Here is a 27,968-nt window from a genome sequence, read left to right as displayed (position 1 = left end):
ATTCCACAAAGCAAACATACCATACTGTAAGTGATAGAACTACTGAATATATATTCTATGATATTGGTTGCACCATGATTGGCAAACATGATTTATGAGAAGGAAGCTCGGACTTGTCTGCCCTTCAGAGGTTGCGGTGGACGGTGATTGGTGAGGATGGGACACTCTTTTTCCCCATCAGCAGAAGATAGAAGACTACGGAATTGGTTGAGCTAGGGAACAAATGAAACAAGGTTATTATATATGAACATAGATTAGGAGTTCTTCTAAAGAAAACGCTTTCCATGCTGAGCGCAGTATTCCGTAGAGTGTTGAGTATTACGCAGTGTGCCAGGGGCGGACAGCTGACTTCAGCCCGGAGACCGCAAATATAAGTCAGTCTCCACTGACTTATATCTGCGTGCCCAGGAGAAATCATTCAATGCTCGCCAACCATCCAACCATTTCTCCTACTGCTGGCACATATGAGGGGATGTGTTTTCATAACGAGGGGATACAGTGGTGGGGGCAATTTTTTCGGTGGGGTGGGCACTCTGGGACTTGGTAAGCCGCGATCTTTGCAGCTTACCAGGTCATCCAGAATGAGGCACTTAGCTGCCGCACATGTGTGGACAGTAGATTGCACAGAGGAGAGAACAGGCTGCTGATGGCGGCTCCATTATGAGTCACTGTCCTTGCATTCGAACATTTATACATCTGGCTGAAATAATTCATAAATATGCCCCATAATGTGCATTTACACCATAACAAGTGCATATAAACAGGGGACACATCAGTCACACACAATTAAATGTAATCCCATTAGCCTGTGCAGTATCTGTAACCTTCCATGTAAAATCGTGGTGCACATACAGGCCCTGGCTGCTGCTGAATGATACTGCGGCTGGACAGAAATAAAACATTTTGTGCTGTGTTCCGTGCTCCTGTCAGGGGGTAACTGATCGCACTGAATGTAAAATGTCACACTAATTCATTACCAGGCAATTCCATCCTCTGTGATTCCTTCCAGCAAGCTTCACTCCTGTGCCTACGCTTCCCCTATTAGTAATACCACAGGGGTCTGTTCCCGTGCCCAAATGTTATGTAGACTCAGACATTGCGGTTCGCATTTAATCTTAATCATCATAAAGCAAATTATACCACTTAACACAAATGAGACAAGTGTAGGCTGATACCTAAATTATATATAATAATGTATCTGTTAGATTAAAAAGTGAAGGAACGCGTAATATTATTAGTAACATTAAGCACGTCTAGACTTTACTAACCTCATGAGGCTGACATGTAAAGTCACATCTCCTGAATGGGAGATATTGGTATCTGTACTTATATTTTCATATATTCAAATGTGTAAATCAACAACATTTAACCAATCAAACAAATGCTTTGTTATCTAATGTGAATTAAAGAGATGAAAGCTAAATGCTGATTGGTTAATTTGGCTCCAGTGCATATTTACAACTTTAGCCCTTATTCAGATCTGATCGCAGTACAAATTTGGGTACTTATGTAGTATCTGGGCACCCGATTTTTTGATTGTATGCCTTAACTTAAGGCATACAATCAGATGTGATGCGATTATCGCATCGCATCGCACCGCATGCAACCAAATCGCATGCGATGCGATGCGATCGACCCGATTTTACATAGGATTCAATGTAAAAATGGTCTTGTTCATTTCCCTACTATCCAAGTGGGCATGGAGTTGGAAATAACCGAGCCACCGAGCCCGAAGCGTGGCGAGCGCAGCGAGCCCCGTGAGGGGACGCAGATTATTTAAAATGTATTCCATGTCACCAAAATAATCTGTGTCCCCTTGCGGGGCTCGCTGCGCTCGCCACGCTTCGGGCTCGGTGGCTCGCTTCGCTCGCCACAGGTTTATATCCAACTCCATGCCCACTTGGATAGTAGGGAAATGAAAAAGACCCTTTTTACAATGAATCCTATGGAAAATCGGGTCGATTGCATCGCATGCGATTTGGTTGCATGCAATGCGATGCGATGCGATCGTCCCGACCCGATTTCAAAATCGGGCGCCCAGATACTACATAAGTACCCAAATTTATTATCAAAATGGGCAAAACAATGTGCACTGCAGGTGGGGCAGATGTAACATGTGCTGAGAGAGTTAAATTTGGGTGGGGTGTGTTGAAACTGAAATCTAAATTGCAGTGTAAAAATAATGCAGCCAGTATTTACCCTGCACAGAAACTAAAATAAATCCTCCAAATCTAACTCTCTCATGTTAAATCTGTTACATCTGCCCCATGGTTTTGCGCATTTTGAGAACAAATTTGTACTGCGATCAGATCTGAATAAGGGCATTTGTGTAATGTTAAAAAAAAAATAATCATCTGTTCCACCTCAACATTTCAATCCATTATCATATGCACAGTGGCGGTGTTTCAGAGGCGTCTTTTTACACAGTAGCAATGCAAAACTATGTTTATGCTGCAGTTGGCGTCTAAAGACAAAAGACACCGTCATCCAGCATTGCAGATCTCAAAGCTGCAACAAAGATGTCTACCAATCAAAGCATCCACAGCTGCACTCCCAAGGTAGATACTTAATTATCAGGGCGGGCCAGCCAGCCCTTTATTATTACTAGGCCCTAAGAAATGTAAATATGCAAAGTGATACAATTCTGTGTTATATCTTATTCTCATTCTTGTCTACATTTCAAAACACCTTTCTAGGAAAGATGTGATCTTCGGGACGGCCCCAGGATTTCCAGGTTCATTTGCGTATACTGTATACTTCCATGGGAAGCGGCTGGGATTTGGGAGAAGCCCCCTAGGCAAAACCTAGGCAAAACTTCAACCTACGTTCCATAGCCACCACCTGCATTAAGTACAGCAAGGATGTCTTCCTGGTAGATATCCTTAATATTGTGATAGGTAGACTTGATGGCACATCCCGCCCTGACACCATCACCCTAGGCAGCTGCCTAAAGGTAGAACTGTCCCTGACTTAAGCCAAGTGTCAACATTGTTGGGCTGTGCCCTAATGATGATAATCCCGCAAATTGCCAGGCCTCGTTGAGGGGGCGGGGTCATTTTACCCTCCGCTGAAGAGCCGCAATTTTCAGCTTTAACAACAATATGCTGGTGGGATGTGGGATGCGGGAGGAGTGCTCACTAATTCGGGGATTGCGGGGGGGGGGGGTTTGAGTGTTTGAACTGATCACTTGGTAGATCATTTCTCTCCATTGTATCACTCTGTACATCTGCCCCAATATGTCGTATCTATCAACCTGTCGCATAGCACCCTCTCTCTCTCTCGCATTCTCTTTCTATCGCTTTGTTGAATGATATGTAAATCCCTGTTACATTAATTTCATTTGATCATTCAGAAACATACTGAAAGCTGCCAGATGGCCTGTACCTTGACAATGCTCAGTAGAGGAAACTAATTTACATTAACAAATGTTTATACCATTATAATTGACAAGTGGAAACGCTAAACTATACCCGTAGTTTCAGTCAATAAAACCGATGTGTTTATTTTGTACTGAAAAAATCAGGACAGTGATGCAGTAAAACTATACATTCTGTGTAAATACGGTAAGTGGTTTTATATTTGCACATTTTACATTTCTTTAGTGCTGTTACCTGGTCAGGGCTGGCGCTGATTGGCTCCCTGAATATAATCCAGGTGACACATTCCAGCAGCGGAGGGTGGGTTAAGGAACCAATGTAGGTCCAGTAGTCTTTTGATGCAGGAAGCAGGGTTGATGGATCAAAACTGGTAAAAGGAGCTTGTTTGCCCTAAAACAAAATTAGAACTGTATTGTTATATGTGTTTGAAATATCGTAATTGGATTAATCGAGCTATGTATTCATTACCACTTGACTGACAGTTTTCCCCGCAAAATGCACGGAAATCTAGTTTTTTTAAATTACTTAATAAAGTTTAAAATTTATTTTTAATAATATATTTTGTGTGGGGAAAGAGCCGACCAGGTATATCATAATCCACTGTTACTCAAAACCTCTATGAAGGGCGCCTTCAACTCCCCCACTTCATCACTTATTTTCATTCGATCCACCTAGGTAGAATTATCAAGATGTCCAGACTACCGGCACTTAAACAATGGCTGAACATTGCTTCTAGTGCCAATAATATACATTTACGTGTTCTCCCTTGGGATACTAAACTCCCTAACGTTTCTCACCCTACCCAACTCTCTAATGTTGGAAAAAATTAGGAACTCCCCCCCCCCCCCCATTTAGCCCAAGGATCTCATTGCCCACATCTCTAATGGACAATCCTGACTTCTCTCCAGGGGTGGCAACTTCAAGACCTGTTGGTCCTCTGTAGGAGTCTCGCTCATATATCACTTAGTCTCCAAGAGTGGTTTACGGTCATTTACTGACCTTCAGCAGGAACATCATCTTCCATCCCACTCATTCTGGTTCTATTTACAAGCTAGAACCCTTCAGGTGGAACCCTACTAAATATGAATCTTTATGTTTATTAAAAAACCCACCAATACATTTGGTTTTTCATTTATACCAGTGGTGTTTGGAAATTACCTTCATAAGTTCTAGCCTGGCAGGAAGAACTGGGGAAAAGTCTGACTGAAGCTCAATGGGCTTGTATATTCTGTTGGACTTTTGCTAGTTCTTCTTCACTTTAGGTATTGACAACACAATATAAAATCCTAGCTCATTGGTATCGATGCACAGTACAACTACATAACATTTCCCCAAATGTATCTGCCCCATGCTGAAGAGGTGACCAAGAGATTGGCACCCCAGTCCATAGTCCAGTCTGATGGATTTTTGTCAGACTGTTCAGAAAGTGACTTGCACCTTACTGGTCTTTCTTTACCTACAGTAACACACCTGAGTTTTGATTATTTAATTTAATGGACATACCTATTTAGATATACAGGTTGAGTATCCCGTATCCAAAATGCTCGGGACCAGGAGAATTTTGGATAACGGATTATTCCGTATTTCGGAATATTTTAATATTTCAATTATGTTTTTTGAAGTATCTTGCATGTATGCTGTATAAATACATAAAATACACACAAATATATTTTATTACCACATAAAATACACACAAATATATTTTATTTGTTCAAAAAACAAGGTTTCAAAACATGAAACAAAATTTGTGTACTATCTCAGATATTAAATTTGAAGCAATCATTTTCTTGCACATATATAGTGCCAGTTACATATCATGTCACCAGTAGTGCTGTTACAAATGTCCCCAGTGAGTTTTTAGCAAAAAAAATATTTTTATTTCACTTTCTGGAATGTATGGTTTTCGGAATAATTCGGATAACGGATACTCGGATACGGGATACTCAACCTGTATATATAAAAATCGCTACTTCGGCATTTGGTGAATACTGCAAGAGCGACTATACCCTAATATTGAAGACTGTCGATTTGCCCTCCTGTCTCAGTGGTTCCAGAGGATAGATAACTACATGTTAATGGAAGATCTGACTTCATTCATGAAATCACCCTCAGCTAACTTTATATCCATCTGGCAGAGCTGGCTAGCCTTTAAGGAGACACCTGATTATTGTACTTATATAACTTCCTCCTCTTCTTAGTAGTATAAATACACAGTGATCCCTTCCCCATCTATTACCCCCCCCCCCCCCCCCACACACACACACACACACACACACACACACACACACTTCTTATTACTTTATAATTTTTTCTATTTCTACACTTTTTATTTTATTTACTATTGTAGTATATTTATATTACATTGTATTAGATCTGTAAGACCCTTGATTACTGTTCTGCAATAAACTGAAATATATATCTACTGTATATTTCTATTGTATTGCTATATTCTAATTCGCACTGTTATAGGCCTATGTTTGGCCATTTCTAAGATTTTTCTCAAAACAGATTGTTCAAAAACAATAGCATGTGGACAATACCTTTGTTTTAGTGCAATTAATTATCTTTGGTGTGAAGGGTAATAGAAACATAAGCAAAAACATTGTTACAAATTACAATACCCTTGTTTTAATGAGGCTTAAAGCATCCACCACTTTCTGCAGTCCTGCGTGTGCACTGCCAACCTGCAATAAGTGACATTTTCTGTAAGTAATACACTAAGTACAGTAATAACTAAGCATGTCAGAACTTTATATTATTATACTCTACATATATTAAAACAAAGTAGAATTTTATGTTGTTGTTACCGATAAAGTAGCCATTTATAGGTTTAGGGTGTTTGCAAATGGCAATAGCATAGATAGACATATTGTACAAACAAGAACAAAGCTCTGGGGCAAGGCTAGGGGCACTCACCCCCTCTTGGACGGTTCCTTCTGATCTATTTGGGAGGCAGGTAGCGAATGCTGCCCCGTTGCTCTGATTGTAAATTACACACAGAGCAGTCGGAGAGCATTCTCTACTTATCTCCCTGCCTGCAACCATACAGTGATTGGCTGTCAGCATGCTGATTGGTGGATGGCTGAAGTTAGCCACCAATCACTATGCTTACAGCCATTCATTGGATTGAAGTATGTGGAGAGATGGCACTGGACTGCAGGAGGCAAAAGCTACTATTATAAAAAATAATAATAATCTGTGGATGGGAGTGTAGTGCATATCTTTGTCCATGGCCTACAATGCTGTTAAGATGGAAACATGGAAATTGACAGCAGATAAGAACCACTTGGCCCATCAAGACTGATGACCCAAGGAAGGAGGCAATAACGAGCGTAACACAGGAACAGGACGGAGACAGCAATAAGTGTAACACAGGAACAGGAAGGAGACAACAAGGAGCTTTTTACTCAATGCAACTGCAGTTACTGTATGCTACTATGGCAACCACTGGAACTTGTACAGAGACACTCACTGGCTGTATCCCTAATTTGCCACTTTGCATGCAAATCTCAGCAATGGCACCATTGGTCGCACATCTGCCCCAACATTAGAACCTTAGCAGTGCATGAGCTCCTAACAGAACATCAATATCGAACATTAGAGTAGCTATATGGTTGCACAAAATGTCCATCTGAACATTGTCACTGGTGCCAGAGAAACTGCAGAAAAATTAGACTTTCGCAGTCTACAACCAGTGGTGGATTATACATGGGGCGACAGGGGCACTCGTCCCGTTGCCCCCACACATCCATGGCCCCACACTGGTTCCCCCCTCCCATGGTACCTGGCCAGCACAGGGATCCGGGCAGCAGGGGCCATGCAGCGCTGGGGAGGCATCGGGATCCCTGCGGCAGATGAGAAGTCAGCGACAGGATCCCAATGGCGGATGGAAAGTCATTAGCGGGCTCCCTGCGGCAGACGGAAACTAGTAGCGCTACTAGTTCCCATCCACTGCAGGGACCCCGCCGCTGACTGCCCATCTGCCACAGGAACCCTGCTGCCTCACCAGCACTGCATGGACCCCGCTGCCTGGATCCCTGTGCTGACCAGGGGAGGCGGTTTGGCTGCCTCGGGGGGGGGGGGGGGGCGGGGGCACACAGACCTTTTGTTGTCCAGGGCCCCCACAGACCTTAATCTGGCCCTGATACAACTCACCCGTGACACACATGTCTGGCTTGCCACCCCCTGTTACCACACAAAAAGGCCACTGACATACCAAGTGATGGTCTCTGCATCCAAGATCACTCTACTGTATATCCCCTGGCGGCAATCATTGGGACACATGCACATATAACAGCATAGTATCCACCTTTATATCAATTCTTCTTGTTAGAATGCAGCGCCCGGCGCCTGTCTCCATACACTGTTTAGTGTGCAGCCTAACAGACTGCCTTGTCCCCTTCTGGCCACTGTAGCTAGACGTCACCCTGAGTGACAGCTCGCTTAAGCGTATAGCAGGGCAGAGACCCCTGACCCTGCTGGCAGCGTTTCCTTTCCTGTAAGGAAGTCCCCGCGTGATAGTGTGCCTCAGAGCGTGTGTGACATCCTCCATGCTGTTTGCAGCTCCACGTGCACCGGAGCGCACAAGACAAAGCCCCGCTGTAATCCCGTTACAAGCGTGACCTTTTGCACAGGGAGATCCATCATCATTGGCAGCAGCGACGACTGGGAGAGATACAAACCAGTTAATTGCCATTAACCCTGCACAAGCTAAACGCTACAGCTAAGTAACACCCGAGACTGTGATTCCTATGCAATCAGTTGTATACTGCCTGAAGTTAACTACCAAAGTACTGTTATACTTTGCAAGCCTGTCACTTGAATAAACCTCAAGTTGGTTATATCTTCTAAGTGTGTCGTCTAACAACCACACTGCACGTATTTATAGACACTCTGCCAATAGGTTATGGGCCCAGCACGTCATGTGCGCGAAGATTAACCCCCTAAAGACCAAGTGCTAGCGCAGTACATAAAAGAACACAAAGTAATATTCCAAAATTGTCATTTGTGGAAGAGTTAACGAGAATGCACAGTATAGGGCATAGCATGAACTTTCCAAAACTCAAAGGCTCAGAGAATTATACTACATGGAAGTTCGCTATGGAAATGCAGCTTAAAAGGGAGAAGCTATGGAAAGTCACAATAGCCCCAGGAGATAGTCCAAACCCAGAAGAGGTAGACAAGGCCATTGGCACAATAGGCCTGGCTGTGGAGCAGCATGTTTATTCTACTATCTGTGGGAAGGAGTCCGCTAAGGACATGTGGACAACTCTACAAGGTGCTTATGAAAATAGAGGCTTAATGAGAAGAATAAGTCTGAGACGCACACTGTATGGAACAAAGTTGAATGCATGCAAGGACATGAACGATTACATTGATAAGATACTATCGATAGCTCAGCAATTGGCATGTGTAGGAGCAAAAGTGGATGAGGAAGAAGTGGCGATGGTAATGCTGCAGAACTTGACAGAAGAATTTGACTTCCTAGTTGTCGCACTAGAGTCAAATGAAACCAAGCTTACAACTGAAGTTGTGAGAGCCAAGCTACTACAGTTCCAAGAGAGAATCCACAAGGATGCCATAGCTGAGGGTTCTGCCTTAGTAGCAAAGGGTGCAAAACCTAAGAAATGCACATTCAAATGTTATGTGTGCCACAAACTAGGGCACAAGGCTTCAGAATGCAGGATGAAGAACACTAGTGGCATGCACAAGCGGCATGACAAGAAGAACGAGTCAGCACTGAATGTAACAGACAAGCCAAGGAGGGATCTCTGGTACATGGACTCGGGAGCCTCTAGACACTTCAGCTGCAACAAGGAGTGGTTCAATTCTTTAACACAGTGTACACCCACAACAGTTACCGGGATTGGTGAAAAGGTCCTTACTGCATCAAATGTTGGGACAATCACAGTGAGACTAAGAATTGAGGGACAGACAGTAGTCACAGATATCCAAGACGTCCTATATGTACCAGAATTGGGAAGTAACCTCATCGCTATCAGCGTACTCGAGGCAAAAGGCTACAGAGTCCAGTTTGCAAAGGGCAGGTGTATGGTGCATAATGAAAAAGGGACTGTAATTGCTTCAGCAACCCGATGCAACCAACTATACGTCCTAGACACAGATGAATGTGTAGCTTTGGCAGCCTCTGCTGAAATTGAGTCGATGGAACTCTGGCACAGGCGTTTGGGACACTTAGGATATGATAATGTCCAGAAATTAGCTGATGGGATGGCAACAGGAATCACAGTGAAAGACACCGGAAGACCTGTGTGCGAGAGTTGCATAAAAGGCAAGCAGACCCGCAACCCATTTCCCAAGTCAGCGAGCAGAGCAGAATCACAGTAAGCTCTGGTGCACACAGATGTGTGCGGACCAATGGAAGAGGAGTCAACCAGTGGTTACAAGTACTTCATGACTCTCATTGATGACGCCACAAGAATGACACATGTATACTTCATAAGGAAGAAAAGTGAGGTGGTCAAGAAAATTGTGGAGTACAAGAACCTAGTGGAAACTCAGACGGGCCTAAAGCTAAAGGTCCTGAGATCCGACAATGGGGGAGAGTACGAAAATGAAGAGCTAACCGACTTTCTAAAAAGGCATGGCAAACAGAATAAATGAATAGCTGCGGCGCAAAACCACAAAAAATGTATATCATACAAATCAGTGTAATGATCTTTTAATTTCAAAGGGTAAAAACAAAACAGAAATGCAAAGATAATTTTGCAATAATAACAAATTGTGCAAGAATAATTTTGCAATAGTACAGGTATACTTGGAATATCAGGACCAAAAACATGTAGTGGGATCCAGGAAATGAAAAACAAAAAATACCTCACCCTAGATTGGGGTTGCGGTGGGCTATTACTTGCGTTCAAGTCTGCGGCACCACCGCAGATGGCTTGAGGTATCTGATTCCCAGTCACAAAGTGCTAGTGCATGTAAGGTGCTGAGTCCATAAAGTGCATCAGTGTCCAGTATGTGCAACGCGTTTCGGAGAGGTCCACTCTCCTTCCTCAGGCTGAATAATATGCCTGTTAGCTTGTGGTCATATTTATACCACTTTCCTGATGCCATTCATTGAAAAAACAGCCAATCTGGGCGTCCGTTTGTTTTCGCGCCCCCGGAAGTGCTCTGCGTTCCAGATCGCACTTCCGGGTTTGCGTTCCAAACGTAGCTCCATGGCTTCCGGTTACAGCGCTGGTTTCTGTCACAGCGCAAACGTCCTTACAACCATCGCGCCCCCGGAAGTGCTCTGCGTTCCAGATCGCACTTCCGGGTTTGCGTTCCAAACATAGCTCCATGGCTTCCGGTTACAGCGCTGGTTTATGTCACAGCGCAAAGGTCTTTACATATTTTTACAAACATCCTATGTCAGCGTTGAGTAACATACCATTGGGGCAATATATGCGCCTCAAAAGGAATTGTTCGAAACCTGAAGTCTTAGACAAACAACTCGAAGAAATTGACCAACGTTTCCTACAGAAGGGATATACAGATAAATGTCTAGGTGAATCCAGAACCAGAATAAATGAAATAGAAAGATCCAGTCTTTTAAAACCCAAACAGATTTCGAACAGCACAAATAAAAATTCTAATTATGCTGAATGGGCCTTTCTTTCTCAATATGGAGCTCACCATAAAACAGTGGAAAAGATCATAAGAAATAACTGGCGGATAATTCTAGATGATCCCGTTCTGGGAAAGGTTGTCCCAAAAAAAACAAACTTTATATATAGAAGAGCATCTTCTATGAAAAATCTTTTAGTAAAAAGTGCACTGCCTGAAAAAATATCAGGTAGTGAAAGGAACAAAGGATTCCACAGATGTGGGTCCTGTTTGATGTGCCGGACCACCGCAAACAAACCCTATGAGAAAAAAGTTACTATCTTTGAAGTTAATGGGACTAAACATAAGATAAATCAATTTATAACGTGCAATTCTAGAAACGTCATTTATCTTTTGGAATGCGAATGCGGCAAATTATATATAGGAAAAACCAAACGGAATCTAAAGCTGCGAACAGCAGAACACATATATAATATCCGCAAGGGACTTGTTTCGCATCCATTGTCAGACCACTTCTGTAAATATCACAATAAAGGTGAGGGAGCGATCAAAAGATTCATAGGAATCCAACAGGTCTTCCCTCATTGGAAAAACAGAGATCTCGAAGCAAAATTAGCCAAGAGTGAAATGAAGTGGATCTTTATTCTTAATACACTGTCACCAAATGGACACAATGTAGATTTTTGAATTAAAATGGTTTTTAGATTGATTCATGTATTTACATCTCTTTTTTAAATATTTTAAAAAAATTTTATTATAAATTTTATTGTATTTTATTATGTATTAATTGTACATTTTTTTTCATCTTTACATGTTCCTATGAAAAATACGAGGAAAGAGGATAAGGGACCTGTCACTCTCCCGGTAAATAGGGATGGACCTTACTGGAATACGAAGTACAGTATAGTAGGTATCATGAGGAGAGTGACATGTTTCCCTGGTATTCTAAGGCTTATACAAGATTTGCCCATCCTATATCCCTCATCAAAGATGGCCGCCGGGGAATCTTTGTGAACGTAAGAAAGCAGTTCACCAAACATCGTATAAACAAAGACCCGCGATGCCAGCTTGAAGAAACAAGTGGGGGAAGATGAAACGCTGACATAGGATGTTTGTAAAAATATGTAAAGACCTTTGCGCTGTGACATAAACCAGCGCTGTAACCGGAAGCCATGGAGCTATGTTTGGAACGCAAACCCGGAAGTGCGATCTGGAACGCAGAGCACTTCCGGGGGCGCGATGGTTGTAAGGACGTTTGCGCTGTGACAGAAACCAGCGCTGTAACCGGAAGCCATGGAGCTACGTTTGGAACGCAAACCCGGAAGTGCGATCTGGAACGCAGAGCACTTCCGGGGGCGCGAAAACAAACGGACGCCCAGATTGGCTGTTTTTTCAATGAATGGCATCAGGAAAGTGGTATAAATATGACCACAAGCTAACAGGCATATTATTCAGCCTGAGGAAGGAGAGTGGACCTCTCCGAAACGCGTTGCACATACTGGACACTGATGCACTTTATGGACTCAGCACCTTACATGCACTAGCACTTTGTGACTGGGAATCAGATACCTCAAGCCATCTGCGGTGGTGCCGCAGACTTGAACGCAAGTAATAGCCCACCGCAACCCCAATCTAGGGTGAGGTATTTTTTGTTTTTCATTTCCTGGATCCCACTACATGTTTTTGGTCCTGATATTCCAAGTATACCTGTACTATTGCAAAATTATTCTTGCACAATTTGTTATTATTGCAAAATTATCTTTGCATTTCTGTTTTGTTTTTACCCTTTGAAATTAAAAGATCATTACACTGATTTGTATGATATACATTTTTTGTGGTTTTGCGCCGCAGCTATTCATTTATTCTGTTTGCCATATATACTCAGAGGTGGTGTACCTCTTTAATGAATAGCAGGCTGCATTACCATAATTAATTGCGCACCTTTCCCACTACCCTCTGTTACAACGATTTCTAAAAAGGCATGGCATAAAGCATCAGCTGACGATGGCCTATACGCCTGAACAGAATGGCGTAAGTGAAAGGGCGAACCGAACAATCGTTGAAAGAGCACGAGCAATGGTGAACGATGCTGGCCTGGAGAAGAGTTTTTGGGCAGAAGCTGTATCTACCGCAGTATACCTGAAAAACAGAACACCCACAGTGGCCGTGAAGGGAAAAACCCCCTTAGAGGCCTGGTCTGGGAAGAAGCCAGACATCAGTCATCTCCGTGTCTTTGGGAGCAGAGCTTATGCGCATATACCAAAGGAGAAAAGGAAGAAACTTGACCCGAAATCAAGACAGTGCATATTGCTAGGCTATTGTGAGGAGAGCAAAGGGTACAGGCTCTGGGATGTAGAGAACAGACGTCTTCTGAAATCAAGAGATGTGATATTTCAAGAAACAGCATCACCCACAAAAGCAAAAGAGCAAGAAAAGCAAGCACTAGTAGAGGTGTGTGAAATAGAAAGCATACCTGAAACAGAAAATACTGAAGAGGGAAGCGAACCAACAAACAGAGCTTCCATAAGAAGTAACAAGGGCATACCAGCCAGAAGATATGAGGAAGAATATGCGAATATTGCCTTCAGTGAACCTCAGAGTATTCGAGAAGCGAAAGCGTGCAGTGATTGGGCGAAATGGAAATCTGCAATAGATACAGAGCTATCAGCACTGAAAGAGAATGATACTTGGACCATAGTAGATAGGCCAAGCAACCGCAAGACAGTCAAGAACAAGTGGGTCTTCTGTAAGAAGTTAAATTCAGACGGAGAAGTTGCCCGTTACAAAGCCCGTCTTGTTGCTAAGGGATACACACAGAGATCCGGAATTGACTATGGGGAGATATACTCACCTGTTGCGAGGTACAACACTCTAAGATTAGTAATTGCAGTCGCCACCTTACAAGACTTACTGCTATATCAACTAGACTTCGACTCAGCGTTCCTAAATGGAGAGTTACTTGAAGAAATTTATATGGAATCACCAGATCACTATAATGAGGATGAACTTCAGACAGAGAAGGTGTGTCTTCTGAAGAAATCCATATACGGCCTAAAGCAGAGTGGTCGTTGCTGGTACATAAAATTGGACACAGTACTACTTGAAATGAATTTTATTAGATCAGAGACTGACCACTGCCTTTATCACAAAACTCTGGGAGAAAAGTTGTTCATCATAGCAGTCTATGTGGATGATATACTTATAGCAGGTCACGAAGATCACATCACAAGTGTGAGAGATCAACTAAAACAGAGATTCAAGTTGAAAGACTTAGGTCCAGCCAATCATTTGTTGGGAATGAGAATTGTTCAAAACTTGCAAAAGGGAACAGTCACGGTCGACCGACAAATGTACATCGAGGCAACAATCTTGAAGTATGGGATGGCGGACTCCAAGTCAGTAAATACACCAATTGACAAAAGCATCAAGATTACAAAAGGTATGTCACCAACCACACGAGAAGAAGTAGAGGAAATGCAAGATGTTCCTTACAAGAACGTGGTTGGAAGTCTTATGTATGCAAGTATTGGAACCCGTCCAGACATCACTCATGCAGTCAGTCGGGTGAGCCAATTTGCAATAAATCCTGGAAGACAACACTGGATCGCAGTGAAGAGGATTCTGAGATACCTAAAAGGTACAAGTTCTTTGAAATTAAAATTCGCCAAGACAAGCAATTCAAATTTGGAAGTCTTCTGCGATGCCGACTGGGGAGCAGATGAAGATGATCGTCGTTCCCACACCGGTTACCTGTTCACACTGGCCGGAGCAGCAGTTAGTTGGGCGAGTAGAAAACAACCAACCGTTGCTCTTTCGACAACTGAGGCCGAATACATGGCTCTTACAGAGACATCAAAAGAAGCACTCTGGATCAAAGAGACTTTGTGTGAGTTAGGTCTACTTTTTGAAGAAGAGACTATCAGCATCGCATGTGATAACAGAGGAGCAATAGATCTTTCCTGTACTACCAAGCACCATGGAAGGTCGAAACACATCGCGATAAGACACCACTTCATCAGGGAACTAGTGGAGAACAAGTCCATCGATGTTGAATACATTGCAAGTGAACAGAATGTCGCTGACATGCTTACAAAAGGACTGTCGACAAACTTGCTTATTAAGTTCGTGAAGGACTGTGGACTTGTCTAAGTTCAAAATGTTGCTTTGAAGTTTTGATGTTCTGAATGTCTTTTCTCTCTAACCATATTTTCGGTTACAGGTATTACAAAAGGACAAAGTATTGTATTGAGTTCTTTTATGTAGCCGAAGACAGCCTTGAGCGAGGGGGAGTGTTAGAATGCAGCGCCCGGCGCCTGTCTCCATACACTGTTTAGTGTGCAGCCTAACAGACTGCCTTGTCCCCTTCTGGCCACTGTAGCTAGACGTCACCCTGAGTGACAGCTCGCTTAAGCGTATAGCAGGGCAGAGACCCCTGACCCTGCTGGCAGCGTTTCCTTTCCTGTAAGGAAGTCCCCGCGTGATAATGTGCCTCAGAGCGTGCGTGACATCCTCCATGCTGTTTGCAGCTCCACGTGCACCGGAGCGCACAAGACAAAGCCCCGCTGTAATCCCGTTACAAGCATGACCTTTTGCACAGGGAGATCCATCATCATTGGCAGCAGCGACGACTGGGAGAGATACCGCAGCGTAAACCAGTTAATTGCCATTAACCCTGCACAAGCTAAACGCTACAGCTAAGTAACACCCGAGACTGTGATTCCTATGCAATCAGTTGTATACTGCCTGAAGTTAACTACCAAAGTACTGTTATACTTTGCAAGCCTGTCACTTGAATAAACCTCAAGTTGGTTATATCTTCTAAGTGTGTCGTCTAACAACCACACTGCACGTATTTATAGACACTCTGCCAATACTTCTGTGTGGTGCTCATGCACTGCTAAGGTTCCCTGGGGGCTGGAGTTGTAATACCCTGCTTACATTGACTGTCTTGTGACACACAGAAATTATTACATTCTTCTGTAACATCCAAATATTAAGCTGTTTCAAGATATAAAATCAGAGTAATGAATAAAAATAGAATACATATAACATTATTAATATAGTTAAAAAATATAGAGAACCCTCTTGGAATAGGGATAGCAATTGACCCCTGATGGTTCTAAATCAGTGACAAGGCCAACTTCAAGTTATTTTACCATCGGTTTTGGTGAGCCAGTTGGTCTCGTACCATCGATGATAACCATGGACCCAATTTTTTTTGCTGTGTAAAGAGGACTGCTGCTGCTGGGCTTCCAGCCAGCATTCCTGCATAGACCCAAATTATATACAAGTGATGGTTTATACCTCCATCTATAGTAAAAATCAATGGTGAGCATGCTGATGTCCATCCCAAGCTTGGAAAGTGATTCTGTCATACTGGATGGGCATCATTATACTGTTGTGGCACACCAAACAGAAGCTCAAAATCTGCAGGGCCACAGATTGCTCACCCTTATATTATAGTCTATAAAATGTATATAGCTGTTAATATAGCTTATTATTTTACTGATAATTATTATTATTCAATTATTAACTTTAAACTGTCTTAATCAGTGGCGGCTCACTGATTTTAATGTATAAAAAGACACATATACAATTTAAAACAACAATATGTTCTTCTAAATTGTATGAACAATGGGTGAAATTTAATAGGATGAGAGATTCAGAGGCAGGGATGTATTAAAATACATTGCCGCCCTTCGCCGCCCCCCCCCCCCCGCCGCGATGCTGCCGCATATGTACTAACATGGCATCACCTCCCTGCCGCCATGCTCCCCTCTCACGCCGGGGACAGCTATGCATGTGCTGTCCCTGGCGCTTCCTCCTCCCCCCTGCAGCCGGAAGGATGTCTGGCTGCTTCACTAGGGGGAGGCAGGGCTTACCTTCCGGGGTCCAGGAGGACCCTTCAGGAAGGTAAGCCAGAGGGGGGGTCGGCGAGGCGGCGGGTTTGCGTCGGCGGGCGGCGAAAAGAAGCCCATAGGCTTCTATAGGGTATCGCCACCCAAAGGTGGCGATACCCTTCAGTGCGGTATCATTTTTGATACATTGGAAAATGCGGTAAAACCGGTGTTTTACCGCATTTTCCATTTGATACATCTCGCCCAGAAAGTGAGAGATTTGGTAAGAAATCTCCAGTTTTTTTTTAAAAAAGGCAATCAATTTCACTGCAAAATCAAACTGGTTTTGCAGTGTAAATGATTGCCGTTTTAAAAAAAACTGGAGATTTCTTACCAAATCTCTCACTTTCTGAATCTCTCATCCTATGAAATTTCCCCCAATATGTTTTTACTTGTAGTAATTTGTACTACTTTTGCACAAATGACTGTGTAGGAGCATTAGAGATGTACAGATTGTATACAGTATTTCATTGGGATTTCCTTTTGTGAACAATGATTTAGAACACTTGTGTGGTAAGAAGTTTTCTTGGCACATGTATATCTGTGCTCTGTACTCTGGAAATTAAAGAGTATTAAGAAAACTTGCTGTTCAGTGCAACCCTGCATCATTTTTCATAACAAGTTATGCTGATAACACAAACATTTTTTGTGTCCACTGTCATAGCTCATACACAAAAATAATATAAAATGCCGGCACATATTTAAGTCTTGATTATTACAAACCTTTAGGAAAACAGTCAGGACCGCGCATCCATCCAGATTTTTAGAGGCTTCAGCAAAACTGGAGTATTTCTCAGAGTTCCAGTGAACTAGATGCAACTATGAGAAAAGTACAATAAATAAATAACCATACATCAAAAACTAATGGCGGCCATACATCTAGCCGGTGATTCCCCAATGCCCCGAAACCAGTGATTCACACGGCGGCGGCTGAATAACCTGGCAATTACCTGGCTTTTCAAGCATCGGGTTATTTGGCCACCGCTCTAAAATTTAGACCCAGAGATTTCCTCTATTACACAGAGTTTTCTCCTGTGTGAAAAGGTCGTTCCGGATCTTAAACTCCGGGGGTGAAATGTAATAGCATGAGAGATTCAGAAAGTGAGAGATTTGGGAAGTTTTTTAAAGGGGCAATCATTTACACTGCAAAACCAGTTTGATTTTGCAGTGTAAATGATTGCCTCTTTAAAAAAACTGGAGATTTCTTCCCAAATCTCTCACTTTCTGAATCTCTTGTCCTATTACATTTCGCCTCTGGTCTCCAACCCTGTTCTTTTGCTAGGTTTAAGATCCGGATCGACCCATTCACACATAAAAATTACCCGTTTATTTAATGAAATTCCCGGGTGGAACTGATTCACCGGGAATTTCATTTTCTGTGTGAAAGAGGTATAAGGTTATCTTTTTGTATTATAATATATTGCTATTTATAGACTACAAATGTACCAGCATCTTCGAATAAAGCCTGTTTCATCTCCAAAGATAGAGTTACAGAATACACATTGTTATTATATTATATTAAAAGATTTTTTAATATTTACACATCCATAACTGATTCCAGGCCTCGGCAGGTATTTATACTTGTGATGTTTATAGAGACTTGCTAGGGGACAGATACAGTATTCTAGGTACAAACATATAAATCAGTTTTCAGTCTAATTTTCTGTATTGAGTTTGATAATATTTTTATATTTAAAGTACAGGAAGTATACTGCAAAACATACATAGTGATTAATACAAATACTTATAACCAGTGGTCGAAGTGGAAATTTTGAAGTGGGGGTATGGAAATTTTGAAGTGGGGGTATGGAAAAGTAAAGAGTGAATATAGTGCGCACCTTCGGACACCCCCCTGTCCATCAACGTCCCCTGCCAGACTGCCCCGTTGTACAGGGGTATTACAAAAGCACAATATGTGCTGCTGAGTGATCAGAGAGCATCCTGAGGGGGAAAAAAAACTTTTTTTTTTTATCTTCAGATTAAAGTGGGGGTATGCCATACCCCCATATACCGCCCCACTTCGACCACTGCTTATAACATAATAATGTAGATTTATCTGGTATTTTGTACCTGGTACTTGTGGTTTATACTCCCTTTGAACGTATAAGGGGCGGATGAGCAAACTTGGGGGTATATTTACAAAAGTGCTGATTTGTAAAAGCCAATGCTTCTGATCGGGTTTATGCCCAAACTTAAAAAGTGCAATCATTTTACTAGCACTGTCTTGTTGATGAAAGTATTGCCTGTTTAAATTTGGCGCTTAACCCTTTGAGTGCCAAGTGAATTTGTCAAAATAGGTGTAAAAATTGGCAAGCAAACATTTGTATTAATCATAATGACCTGTAATGTTTGCCTTATATAGGAAATAGAATCTTGTTTTACACAATACTTTTTATTTGAATTTATATAACAATTTAAATGACAAATGTGAGTGCCACTGGCATTATTAGTGGATATTTTGAACATCTCTCAAAGAGATGCTGGCACTCAAAGGGTTAAACATGATCAGAAGCTTTGGGATTTACAACCTAACATTTTAAAAGAACCCCTTAGACCGGGGATAGTTCATACATCTACACGCAATGCAGCTCATGCAGATCTGCAGAAACATGCATGTACGCATGATAGGAGGTGGGTCTACACACTTCGGTTGTAATAGATCATGCTGAAGTGAAAATGCTGTTGATGCACCACAATAATTACACAGCTCTGCAGATTGGCAGTACTGATATTGCAAACTATTATTTACATGCCTTTTTCAGAGATGGACGGCCAGTGGCGGTCGCAGTACAAATCCCAGTGCCTGTGATATTTGCATATTCATGCACAGCTGCTACATTTACATTCGCAGCTGTGGTGGCATTAACCTTCATCTCTGAATTGGGCTCAGTATGCTTTATAACACATTCTCTCATGGTTACTTAACAGCTTGCCAACTTCTATACACAGTAAGGCTTCTAACAAATAACTGACATGTGACCTAAGGACATAAGAAAATAATGTCTCACTATACTGTAGTTCCTTTACCAAAATTACATTCTGCTTATTTTTTATTTTACTTATGTCTGCTTTATAGAAGTGATTTTAATCAAGGTGACTAATGCATATTCCTGATTTCTGTAAGATGGCAGGTGGGAAACGAGCGTGGTGAAGTTGTGCCGGCACCCAAAAGGTTTGTGGCCTTTATAAATGGGGGCATGGCTTCGCAGGAATGGTGCTTCCTGCTAGCCACGCCCCCTTTTCAATCACTGTAATAGCATAGCTAGAGCTGTTGGCCATGCCCCCATTCCATCTGTCTCAGTGTATAGATGCTGTGCATATTTGCCAATCTTCTATTCATCGCTGTTCTGCTAAGCAGAGCAGCAAGCAGGGCCGGTGCAAGGCACCGGAGCGCCCCAGGCGAGTCGGGGTGGGGGCGACCCGGTGCCGGGGGGAGGGGGGGTGGTACCTGTGTAAAAAACTTGCAGCCCCGGCGTCCCTGCAGTGCTGGGGCGGTCAGGGGTGTCCGGGTTGCGGCCGGCGGGGTCCCTGTAGTGAATAGAAAATTACTAGCGCTTCCCCTATGGCACGGACACCCCTGACCGCCCCAGCACTGCAGGGACGCCGGGGCCGCAAGTTTTTTACACAGTTCGCTGGGGGTGAGCTGCCTAGTGGTGGCACCGGCCCTGGCAGCAAGTGTATGGGGGACCCCCACTGTGGGACATTGCCGCCCATAAGTGGGACATGGGACAGTCACCAAATATCATGACTGTCCACGAACATTGAGACAAAAGAGTGGTATGCTAATATATAGAATCAATATTGTACAATGTACAGGTATAAGGGGACTTTCCAGCATTGTGGTTATTAGCATAAAATGTGGAGTTTTGTTGTTACCACTTTATAGGACCTGGCAGAAAAATTATTTGTGTTGCTGGAAAGTACCACAGTCCCTGCCCTGTGTCCTGGGTAGGGCGAGAGATACAAGGAAACCCTGGGCAGTGGGGAGAATTGTATTTTATTGTTATGCTGTGTAAATGTTGGATCATAAGCAAATTAGGCACAAATTGCATGGGATAAATTTACGTAAGCTTTTAAAACAGACAAGGGGGTGGTGTTGTCCAAAGTGACCAATGAGATTCTTGCTATAATTTCTGCATTTCATTGTAGAAAATAATAGACAGAATCTAATTGGTTGCTATGGGCAACATTCCGGCTTAAGCAAATATACCCTGAGAGGTGGAAATCATAAAGGAAGATACTCAAAAGATGATAAATAGAGTGAAACAATGAAGTATCAGTGATCAGTTACCTCTGCTGCATATCCCTTCCCATCCACAGTGTGTTCTGACCCAAAGTCATTGGACGGTCCCCAGTGGAAGTGGAACTGGTTCAGTCGGTAACTTGATTTAAGTGGACCAGCTTTTACCACTGAAACAACATATAGTAGAAAATAATGGAGTATAGCCAACATAGCCCCACTACATTACAATGGTAAATGTGATTAATACTCTGCTCTGATCACTCTCTCATCTCTCATAACTCCCTGGTCCTCCTACAGTTATGGAATTTCCTACCATGCCCAATCAGACTCTCCCTGGCCTTCACATCTTTAAATTCTCTCTGAAAGTCCATTCCATGGCGGCCAGTGATGCAGTCTGAAATCATGGGGGAAATGCTGCTGCGGCCATGCCCTTATAAAGGAACAAGAGAAGGCACCATGTTCCCAAGACCTGCACATGTGCATTAGACTCCTTGACAAAGTCAGTCGGCTGCCCTTTCTAGAAAAAACACAGCAGGCTCGGAGGCTGCACATGGGCCCTCTCCTTTCTTAAAACATCCCTGCTCCAAACCATATTATATTATAGGGTTGCCTACTTTTAAAGTGTCCCAGAGAGGAGACTGTCAGCAGCACATGGGGGGGCGTGGCCTGATGTAGCCGTCATCAAGCCCCACTCCCATCAAGCCCCACCCCCAAGTACCCCAAGCCTCCTGGTCATCCCAGAAGGGTAGACAACCCTGTTATATTAGTGCATTAGAGGTATGGTTGCCCAAATCTACACTCTGAGCCACACGCACTTATCTTGTGCTTTCAAACTAAATGTAACTCTAACACAAACGCAGCCCTCCCTTCCATTTACTTTGTTGTATGCATTTCATTTGCCAGCCTTGTTTGGGCTATATGTACTATGCAGGGCTTTGCAAAAACGTTTTGTTCTAGCAGTTTTAATTGGTACATTTAAAGAGTCAAAAGAAAAAGGCAAGTTTTCTATTGAATATACAGTAATTGGCCAAAATCGCTGAAGATCCAGCAGCTTTAAAAAGTTTAATGTAGTATTCCCCACGATGCCTACTGAGGTGCGAGCAGAAATCAGACTACCATGATTGTGTGTAAATCTGGCCATACACTATGTGATTTGGACGCAAATTGGACTTTTTTGTAGGTGATTGCAGTGATCAATCCTATGAAAAGTGTCCAAATCACAGGCATTTGACAGCTGGTTCGATGCAATGCGCGGTCTCGTTCACATCGCGCCAGAGCCTGCGAGTTGCACCACCTGCAGAACTGATCTGCTGGATCACATCTTGGAAGGGCTGGCTTGGCTGGGAACACATAGGATATACCGTATGCAAAAGGACCGTATATTATATATTGCATGCGATACTGCAGCCCGGGAAGGTCCTGGGTGACTCAAGGGGAGATCCCAGGCGACTTCTCCGCTCTGAGATGTCGCCCTAGTGTATGGGGGCCTTAAGCGAGCAGCATGAGCTCTCGTCTGCAATTGAATCTAACCCTTTAACTCATTGTGTGAAGGATTACCTGAGATATCGGCAGTGTCTTCAGAAACGACCTGAAATGAATGTCCAACGTTGATAATAGCTTTAATAGAAGATGGACTGTAGTTTATACTGAGAGACTTCAGCGACTCTTCATACTTTGCTTCCTTGCTTTTGATATCAATTGGAGATTGGTGTTCCCCCTGGGCAATGGGATAAAGCTTGTGCCACTGTTCAGGCCCTAAAACAACCAAAATAGAAAAATAAAATAAATCACAAATCTGTTTTGTAACTCTAAAGGCCCCCATACATCGAGGCGATTTGGTTCGATTTCGGCCAATTGCGACCTATTGACCCGTTAAATCGGATCAAATCACCTCTCCCTGACATGCCGTCCAGTCCGATGCGCGGTCCCGACCACCCGTTCCTCCAGGCGGCGAGGCGGGCGGTAAGCAGGGACGCATGCAATCCATCACAACGGGTATCGGGTGTCCGTACACTGCTGCGAGACATCGCAGGCAGTGTATGGGCACCCTAACATTTATATAATGAAAAGAAGCTTTGCTGCTCCAAAAATAAATGTAGGCAATATTCTGTGCAAAGAAATATATGTAGATTTGTGATATAACTAAAAAATATAATTAGATAAAATACATCCTGTTTTGACAAGTAGGACCCACTTCACTATATCCTATGTGTTCCCAGCCAACCATTTTAATTTATTCTAATTACCAATATACAATAAATAAATAATATATACAATACAGAGATCCTCCTTCTGCCCACTATGCAAAATGCAATGGGTCCTGCAGTGGACTACTAGACAATGCTAGGTAGGACCCACTTCCAATACAGGGTTTATTCTAATGACTAATATACTAATATACAATACAGAAATAATACACAATACAGAGATCCTCCTTCTGCCCACTTTACAAAATGCAATGGTCAATCAGTGGACCCAGACACTACTGCTGACCAGTGGTAGCTCCAGTGGAGGGGCTGCAGCACAGTCCAAAATTCAAATAGGGGAGCAACACCAACTGCCAGTAAGTAAGTATGGAATAGCAGTTGCAATAGCTCCCCTATTTCAATTATGAACTGTGCTGCAGCCTTACTTCTGGAACCTCATCTGCTGACCCTACTTTATTCTGGAGAACACTATACATTACAGACACCCACATTTCTGGTGGACAGCTTTAGGAAGAGTTACATTTACCATTATGTGTCTCGTAACCCCAGGGTGCGCTCATGATGCTTGTTCCCTTGACAGCGTCAATGTGTCTTACTGTATTGACTAGCTCAGTTTATATAGAAATACAACTGGCAGTTTATAGCCCGGTTTATGTGTCTTACCTCATGTACATGGGCAATAAAAGTTTATCAAGACAAAATTTAGCCTAGACAAGCTGATGACATCCCTCATAAATTTATGTAATGGTGCCACAGAGAGCTACGGGACGCTTTATATTACCATATTGCTTATCCTTCTTGGTGCTGATTCATGGCTACAAGCGTTGAAATTGCCTACTGTTCCCTATAGGCATGTTTTAATGGACCCCCCACTCTTCTGTTAACATTGTTAGAGGAATTTTCCCACAAGACAATAGTTTGTTACGGTTCTCTTATCTCGTAGGGAAAAAGCCCTTCTTGGTGCATGTCTAAAGCTTAAATAATAAGTTTAAATATATCTACCAATACAGAGTGAGTGTGGCCAGCCCATGCAGTATAATTAGCATGTGTGCGCACTTATTAATTATGTTAGTCCCTCATTCTTCTGAACATTCAAGCAAATTTGTGAGTCTTGGGGAATATAAGAAGATCCTAGGTCCCGCTCTGGACTTGGTCTCCTTATACATTGGATAGTGTTTGTAATACATTATTAATATTTAAAATGATCAATGGTATAAAGTACAGGCAGGGCCGGTGCCACCACTAGGCAGCTCTAGGCATTTGCCTAGGGCGCCGGCCACTGGAGGGCGGTAATGAGCTGCCTGGAGGAGCAGCAGTAAGGGTCCCGACTCCCGCCAAGGAGAGCAAGAGGAAAGCACCATCCTGGGAGCAGAAAAGTGAGGCTACCCCTGCCCTTGGAGCCTGCACTGACCCCCCAGGAGCTGCGGCCATCGCCGCATCTCTAACAGCTCCCCGCCTGGAGGCAGATGTGGCCGCATCTACCTCCACCAACCCCCCCCCCCCCAATGGAGCATAGCGGCGGCGACCGCATTACCCCAGCCCCCTGGGTCAGCATCGGGGCGCGGATTGAGTACAACATAGTCTAAAAAAGGAATTTGCTGTATGAAACATTTATCGTATGTAAATAACATAGGTGGGCAGGAATAGATAAAACATCCCACGTAAACTATGCATCCATAATATAACCAGAAGGAGAGAGAACTGAACTTTCTAAGAACAAATACTCCCACTTTAAAATAAGCTGCCTGATTCTTCTTCCTGGCAGTTGCTCTCTGGTCTCTCTGGTCTGGTGCACTGATTGAGTGGACAGATCAACCCACACATCAGACTTGTTTGGAATAGCTGATGCTACTCAATGGGTTTTATTTACTAAGATGGGAGTTCTATTGAAGATAGGATGTTGCCCAAAGCAACCAATCAGAATCTACTTATTTATTTAGCTACAGTATTTAGCACCTTCTAGGGAGGGGAGATTCTCTAAAGGAAAAATGTGGTAAAAAAAATGATGCCCAATATAATAGTCACATTGTGCACAAACAGAAAGGAACCCTGCCCATTACCACATAACTGATCCTAACGATGAGATAGAAACACAATGTATTTAACTTAATATTTGTTTCTGACATTCTCAATACGAAACCTTTAGCGTAGGGGGTCCGGGAAACATTTCTGATGTTTCGGGGTGCTGTGATTCACAATGTTTGGGAACCCCTGGCATATGCGATAATTATGTCAGCGATGTGCGGCGAAGGGCGGTGGATGGGGGCTGCGGATGTTAGAACGTCCTGCCCCAGAATCTGATTGGTTGCTATGGGCAACATCCCATCTTCAATAGACCTCCTATCTTAGTAAATAAACCCCTATATGTTCAGCAACTCTGTCCCTTCGATTGCATGTAGTAATATAATTGTATTCTATCCCACTCTGTGGGGGGCGGGGGTGGGGGGTTCAGGCAACTGGTAAGTGGTAACCCCCTTATATATACATGCAATAGGGTAGATGTGTTGGGCATGCAAATATAGTTCCTTTAGCTGAATTTATGAAATTGTGTTTGTACTGTATGTGACCCGTAGGTTCAGTTACGGGATTTGCATCTGTTTGCCCACGTATTTATGATTGGAAGCCACCAGTACTAGTTTTTCCTATTCCATTGACCATAAATAATTGAAATTGGTCCTGTACCACTAACCCAGGTCACAGGTACATGTTCACTGAAGCGCCCCAGGGTGCTGCAGCACACAGTTTCGGCCAAACTGCCCTAACCAATAGAGAACTGACTGTAAATAAAAATAAATAAATGCATGCACCATTGCTATTGAACATCCATGCAGAGTGTACAGTGTTTCTGCTCTTCCATAAAGCCCCATACACACTAGGTGATATTGTGAACAATATCGTGCTCAGAAAGGGCTTTCTAGTGTATACACTCCATGGGCAGTATTCAAAGCTGTGTGCTAGCTGTGACAGCGAGCAGGGCTGCCTGCTCGCTGTCACAGCTTGCGGGGTCAGTATTCAACTGACCCCCCCCTGCACACGCCTTTCCCCCTTGCTTGGTTTTTGGAGCGAGGGGGAAACGGCGAATGTGGCCGCTAACACAGTGAGAGTCGCAGGTAAATAGAGCAAGCTCCCTGAATTAGCTGCGAGCCTTGCTGTTTGGGGGAAACCTCACCATCCTCCGACAGCGAGGATTCCGCCGGAACGTTGAATAGGGTGAGCAGTCGGTGCGGGGGTTAAGCCCTTGTTTTCATCAATCCCCACTGTTTAGCCTCATTGAATACACCCTGATGTCTTTAACGATGCACGAGAAGGGAGTCCTCATTAACGTCGGTCAGCATGACTGTTGCTCCCCACCGCCGTCTCTTCCTTTTCCCCCTGGCACCCCGCCCATGCCAATATTGGCATTAGCGGGGCCTCATTTAATGTATATGGGGCTCTAATCTTACACCGGTCTTGTGAAGACGTTCCTGATATAACAAACTTTATTCCAGTGCACTCTTACCCCTAAAATGTACTATGCCAGTTGGCCATGACTGACAGTACAGTATATTGCAGCCACATGACAGAGCCAGGCCTCTGTTTATTGGCCTATCCATATTAAAATTGTATATACAAAGGCTGCAAATGCAATCAAACCACTTTATATGCACTATTACATGCCGCCTAGATTTGTTTGAAACTTTCTAAAACAATAAAGTGGATGAAGATAACTACTGTATAACTACAGTTAAAAATACTGTTTAGCTTGTTAAACAACGTAAAGATCTAAGGTAAGGGGGTTTGTTACCAACAGCAAAATAGGTCTTGTCATTACAGTATGTGTGTACAGGTAGAGTCTCCCGTATCCAGAGATGTCTTAAAAAAAAACCTGTAGTTTTTTAGAATATTTCAGATTCACCCCTTCCCCGCCGCCCCTTTTTTTCATACATACCAACCAAGTCCCCCGATGTCTACGACGGCCTTCAGGATCTTCTCCAGCGTCTTCATCGGTCCTGGGAGTGCATTGCTGGAAAATAGTATGGAGGGGACTAGCGATGCCTAGCCCTGGTTATAAGTTAACCACGTTGTATAACATAATTAATATATATATTTATTCCTGTAGCTTGACTAAGGTTAAATGAAAGATAGCCACTATTTATTTAATTTCTTTATACACCATTTATGTCATGATCATTGTTTGGGACAATTGTCTTTTAGCACTTACTGTAACTGATTATGTTTTCTCACGTCTTGTACATTGTTTCACAAGTTCACATATTGTTCCACCAGCACACGCAAGATCATGACTCTTTTGAAAACACGTTAGTAGAAATATTTTTTGCACTTTTCACTGCAGTGTCTGGAGCCTGTTTGTTTTATCCCCTATCCAGAGACAGTGACAGGACGCCGGAACCAAGCAAGGTATCACTAGATGCTTTGCCGACATCACCCCGGCAACAGCCACCATGCGTTCCAGCGGTGGCTACTGCGCTGCGTTCCAATGACCATTTCTGGTCACACGCCTCTTCCGATTTCCGGCTTGGCGGCATCCTGGCATCTGAGGAGAGGGGGGACGAACTAGGCGAGAGACACCCTATTTAGGTAAGAACTTTTTATCTGTTTGTTGTTACACCTTCACCTTGAAAAAGGGGCGCTTTGGACCCCGAAACGTTGGACACCTGCATTTACCCAATAA

At 43.2% G+C, this 27,968-nt stretch overlaps 2 protein-coding genes across 3 annotated transcripts in view; one reads left to right on the top strand and one right to left on the bottom strand.

The window, feature by feature from the left end:
• LOC146005697 (carbonic anhydrase 1-like) lies at positions 1-27,822 on the bottom strand. The gene is made up of 7 exons (XM_083145124.1): positions 27,738-27,822; positions 22,647-22,844; positions 21,138-21,256; positions 17,570-17,665; positions 5,999-6,061; positions 3,612-3,767; positions 1-212 (listed from the first exon to the last, which is right to left on the bottom strand). The coding sequence occupies exons 1-7, from the start codon at positions 27,820-27,822 to the stop codon at positions 93-95; spliced, it is 837 nt and encodes a 278-aa protein (XP_083001250.1). The 3' UTR covers positions 1-92.
• Positions 27,737-27,968, top strand: part of LOC146080281 (carbonic anhydrase 3-like) — a 77,701-nt gene continuing 77,469 nt past the window's right edge. For both annotated transcript variants that reach the window (XM_083187366.1, XM_083187362.1), the window contains exon 1: positions 27,737-27,874. The gene's annotated coding sequence lies outside the window, so the exon portion shown is untranslated. The remainder of the gene's footprint in view (positions 27,875-27,968) is intronic.

This window comes from Crinia signifera, chromosome 5 (assembly GCF_055691185.1).
Source record: "Crinia signifera chromosome 5, ASM5569118v1, whole genome shotgun sequence".
Lineage (NCBI taxonomy): Eukaryota > Metazoa > Chordata > Amphibia > Anura > Myobatrachidae > Crinia > Crinia signifera.
Note: the sequence above shows the minus strand (reverse complement) of the source record. Positions and strands in the feature narration are given on the sequence as shown.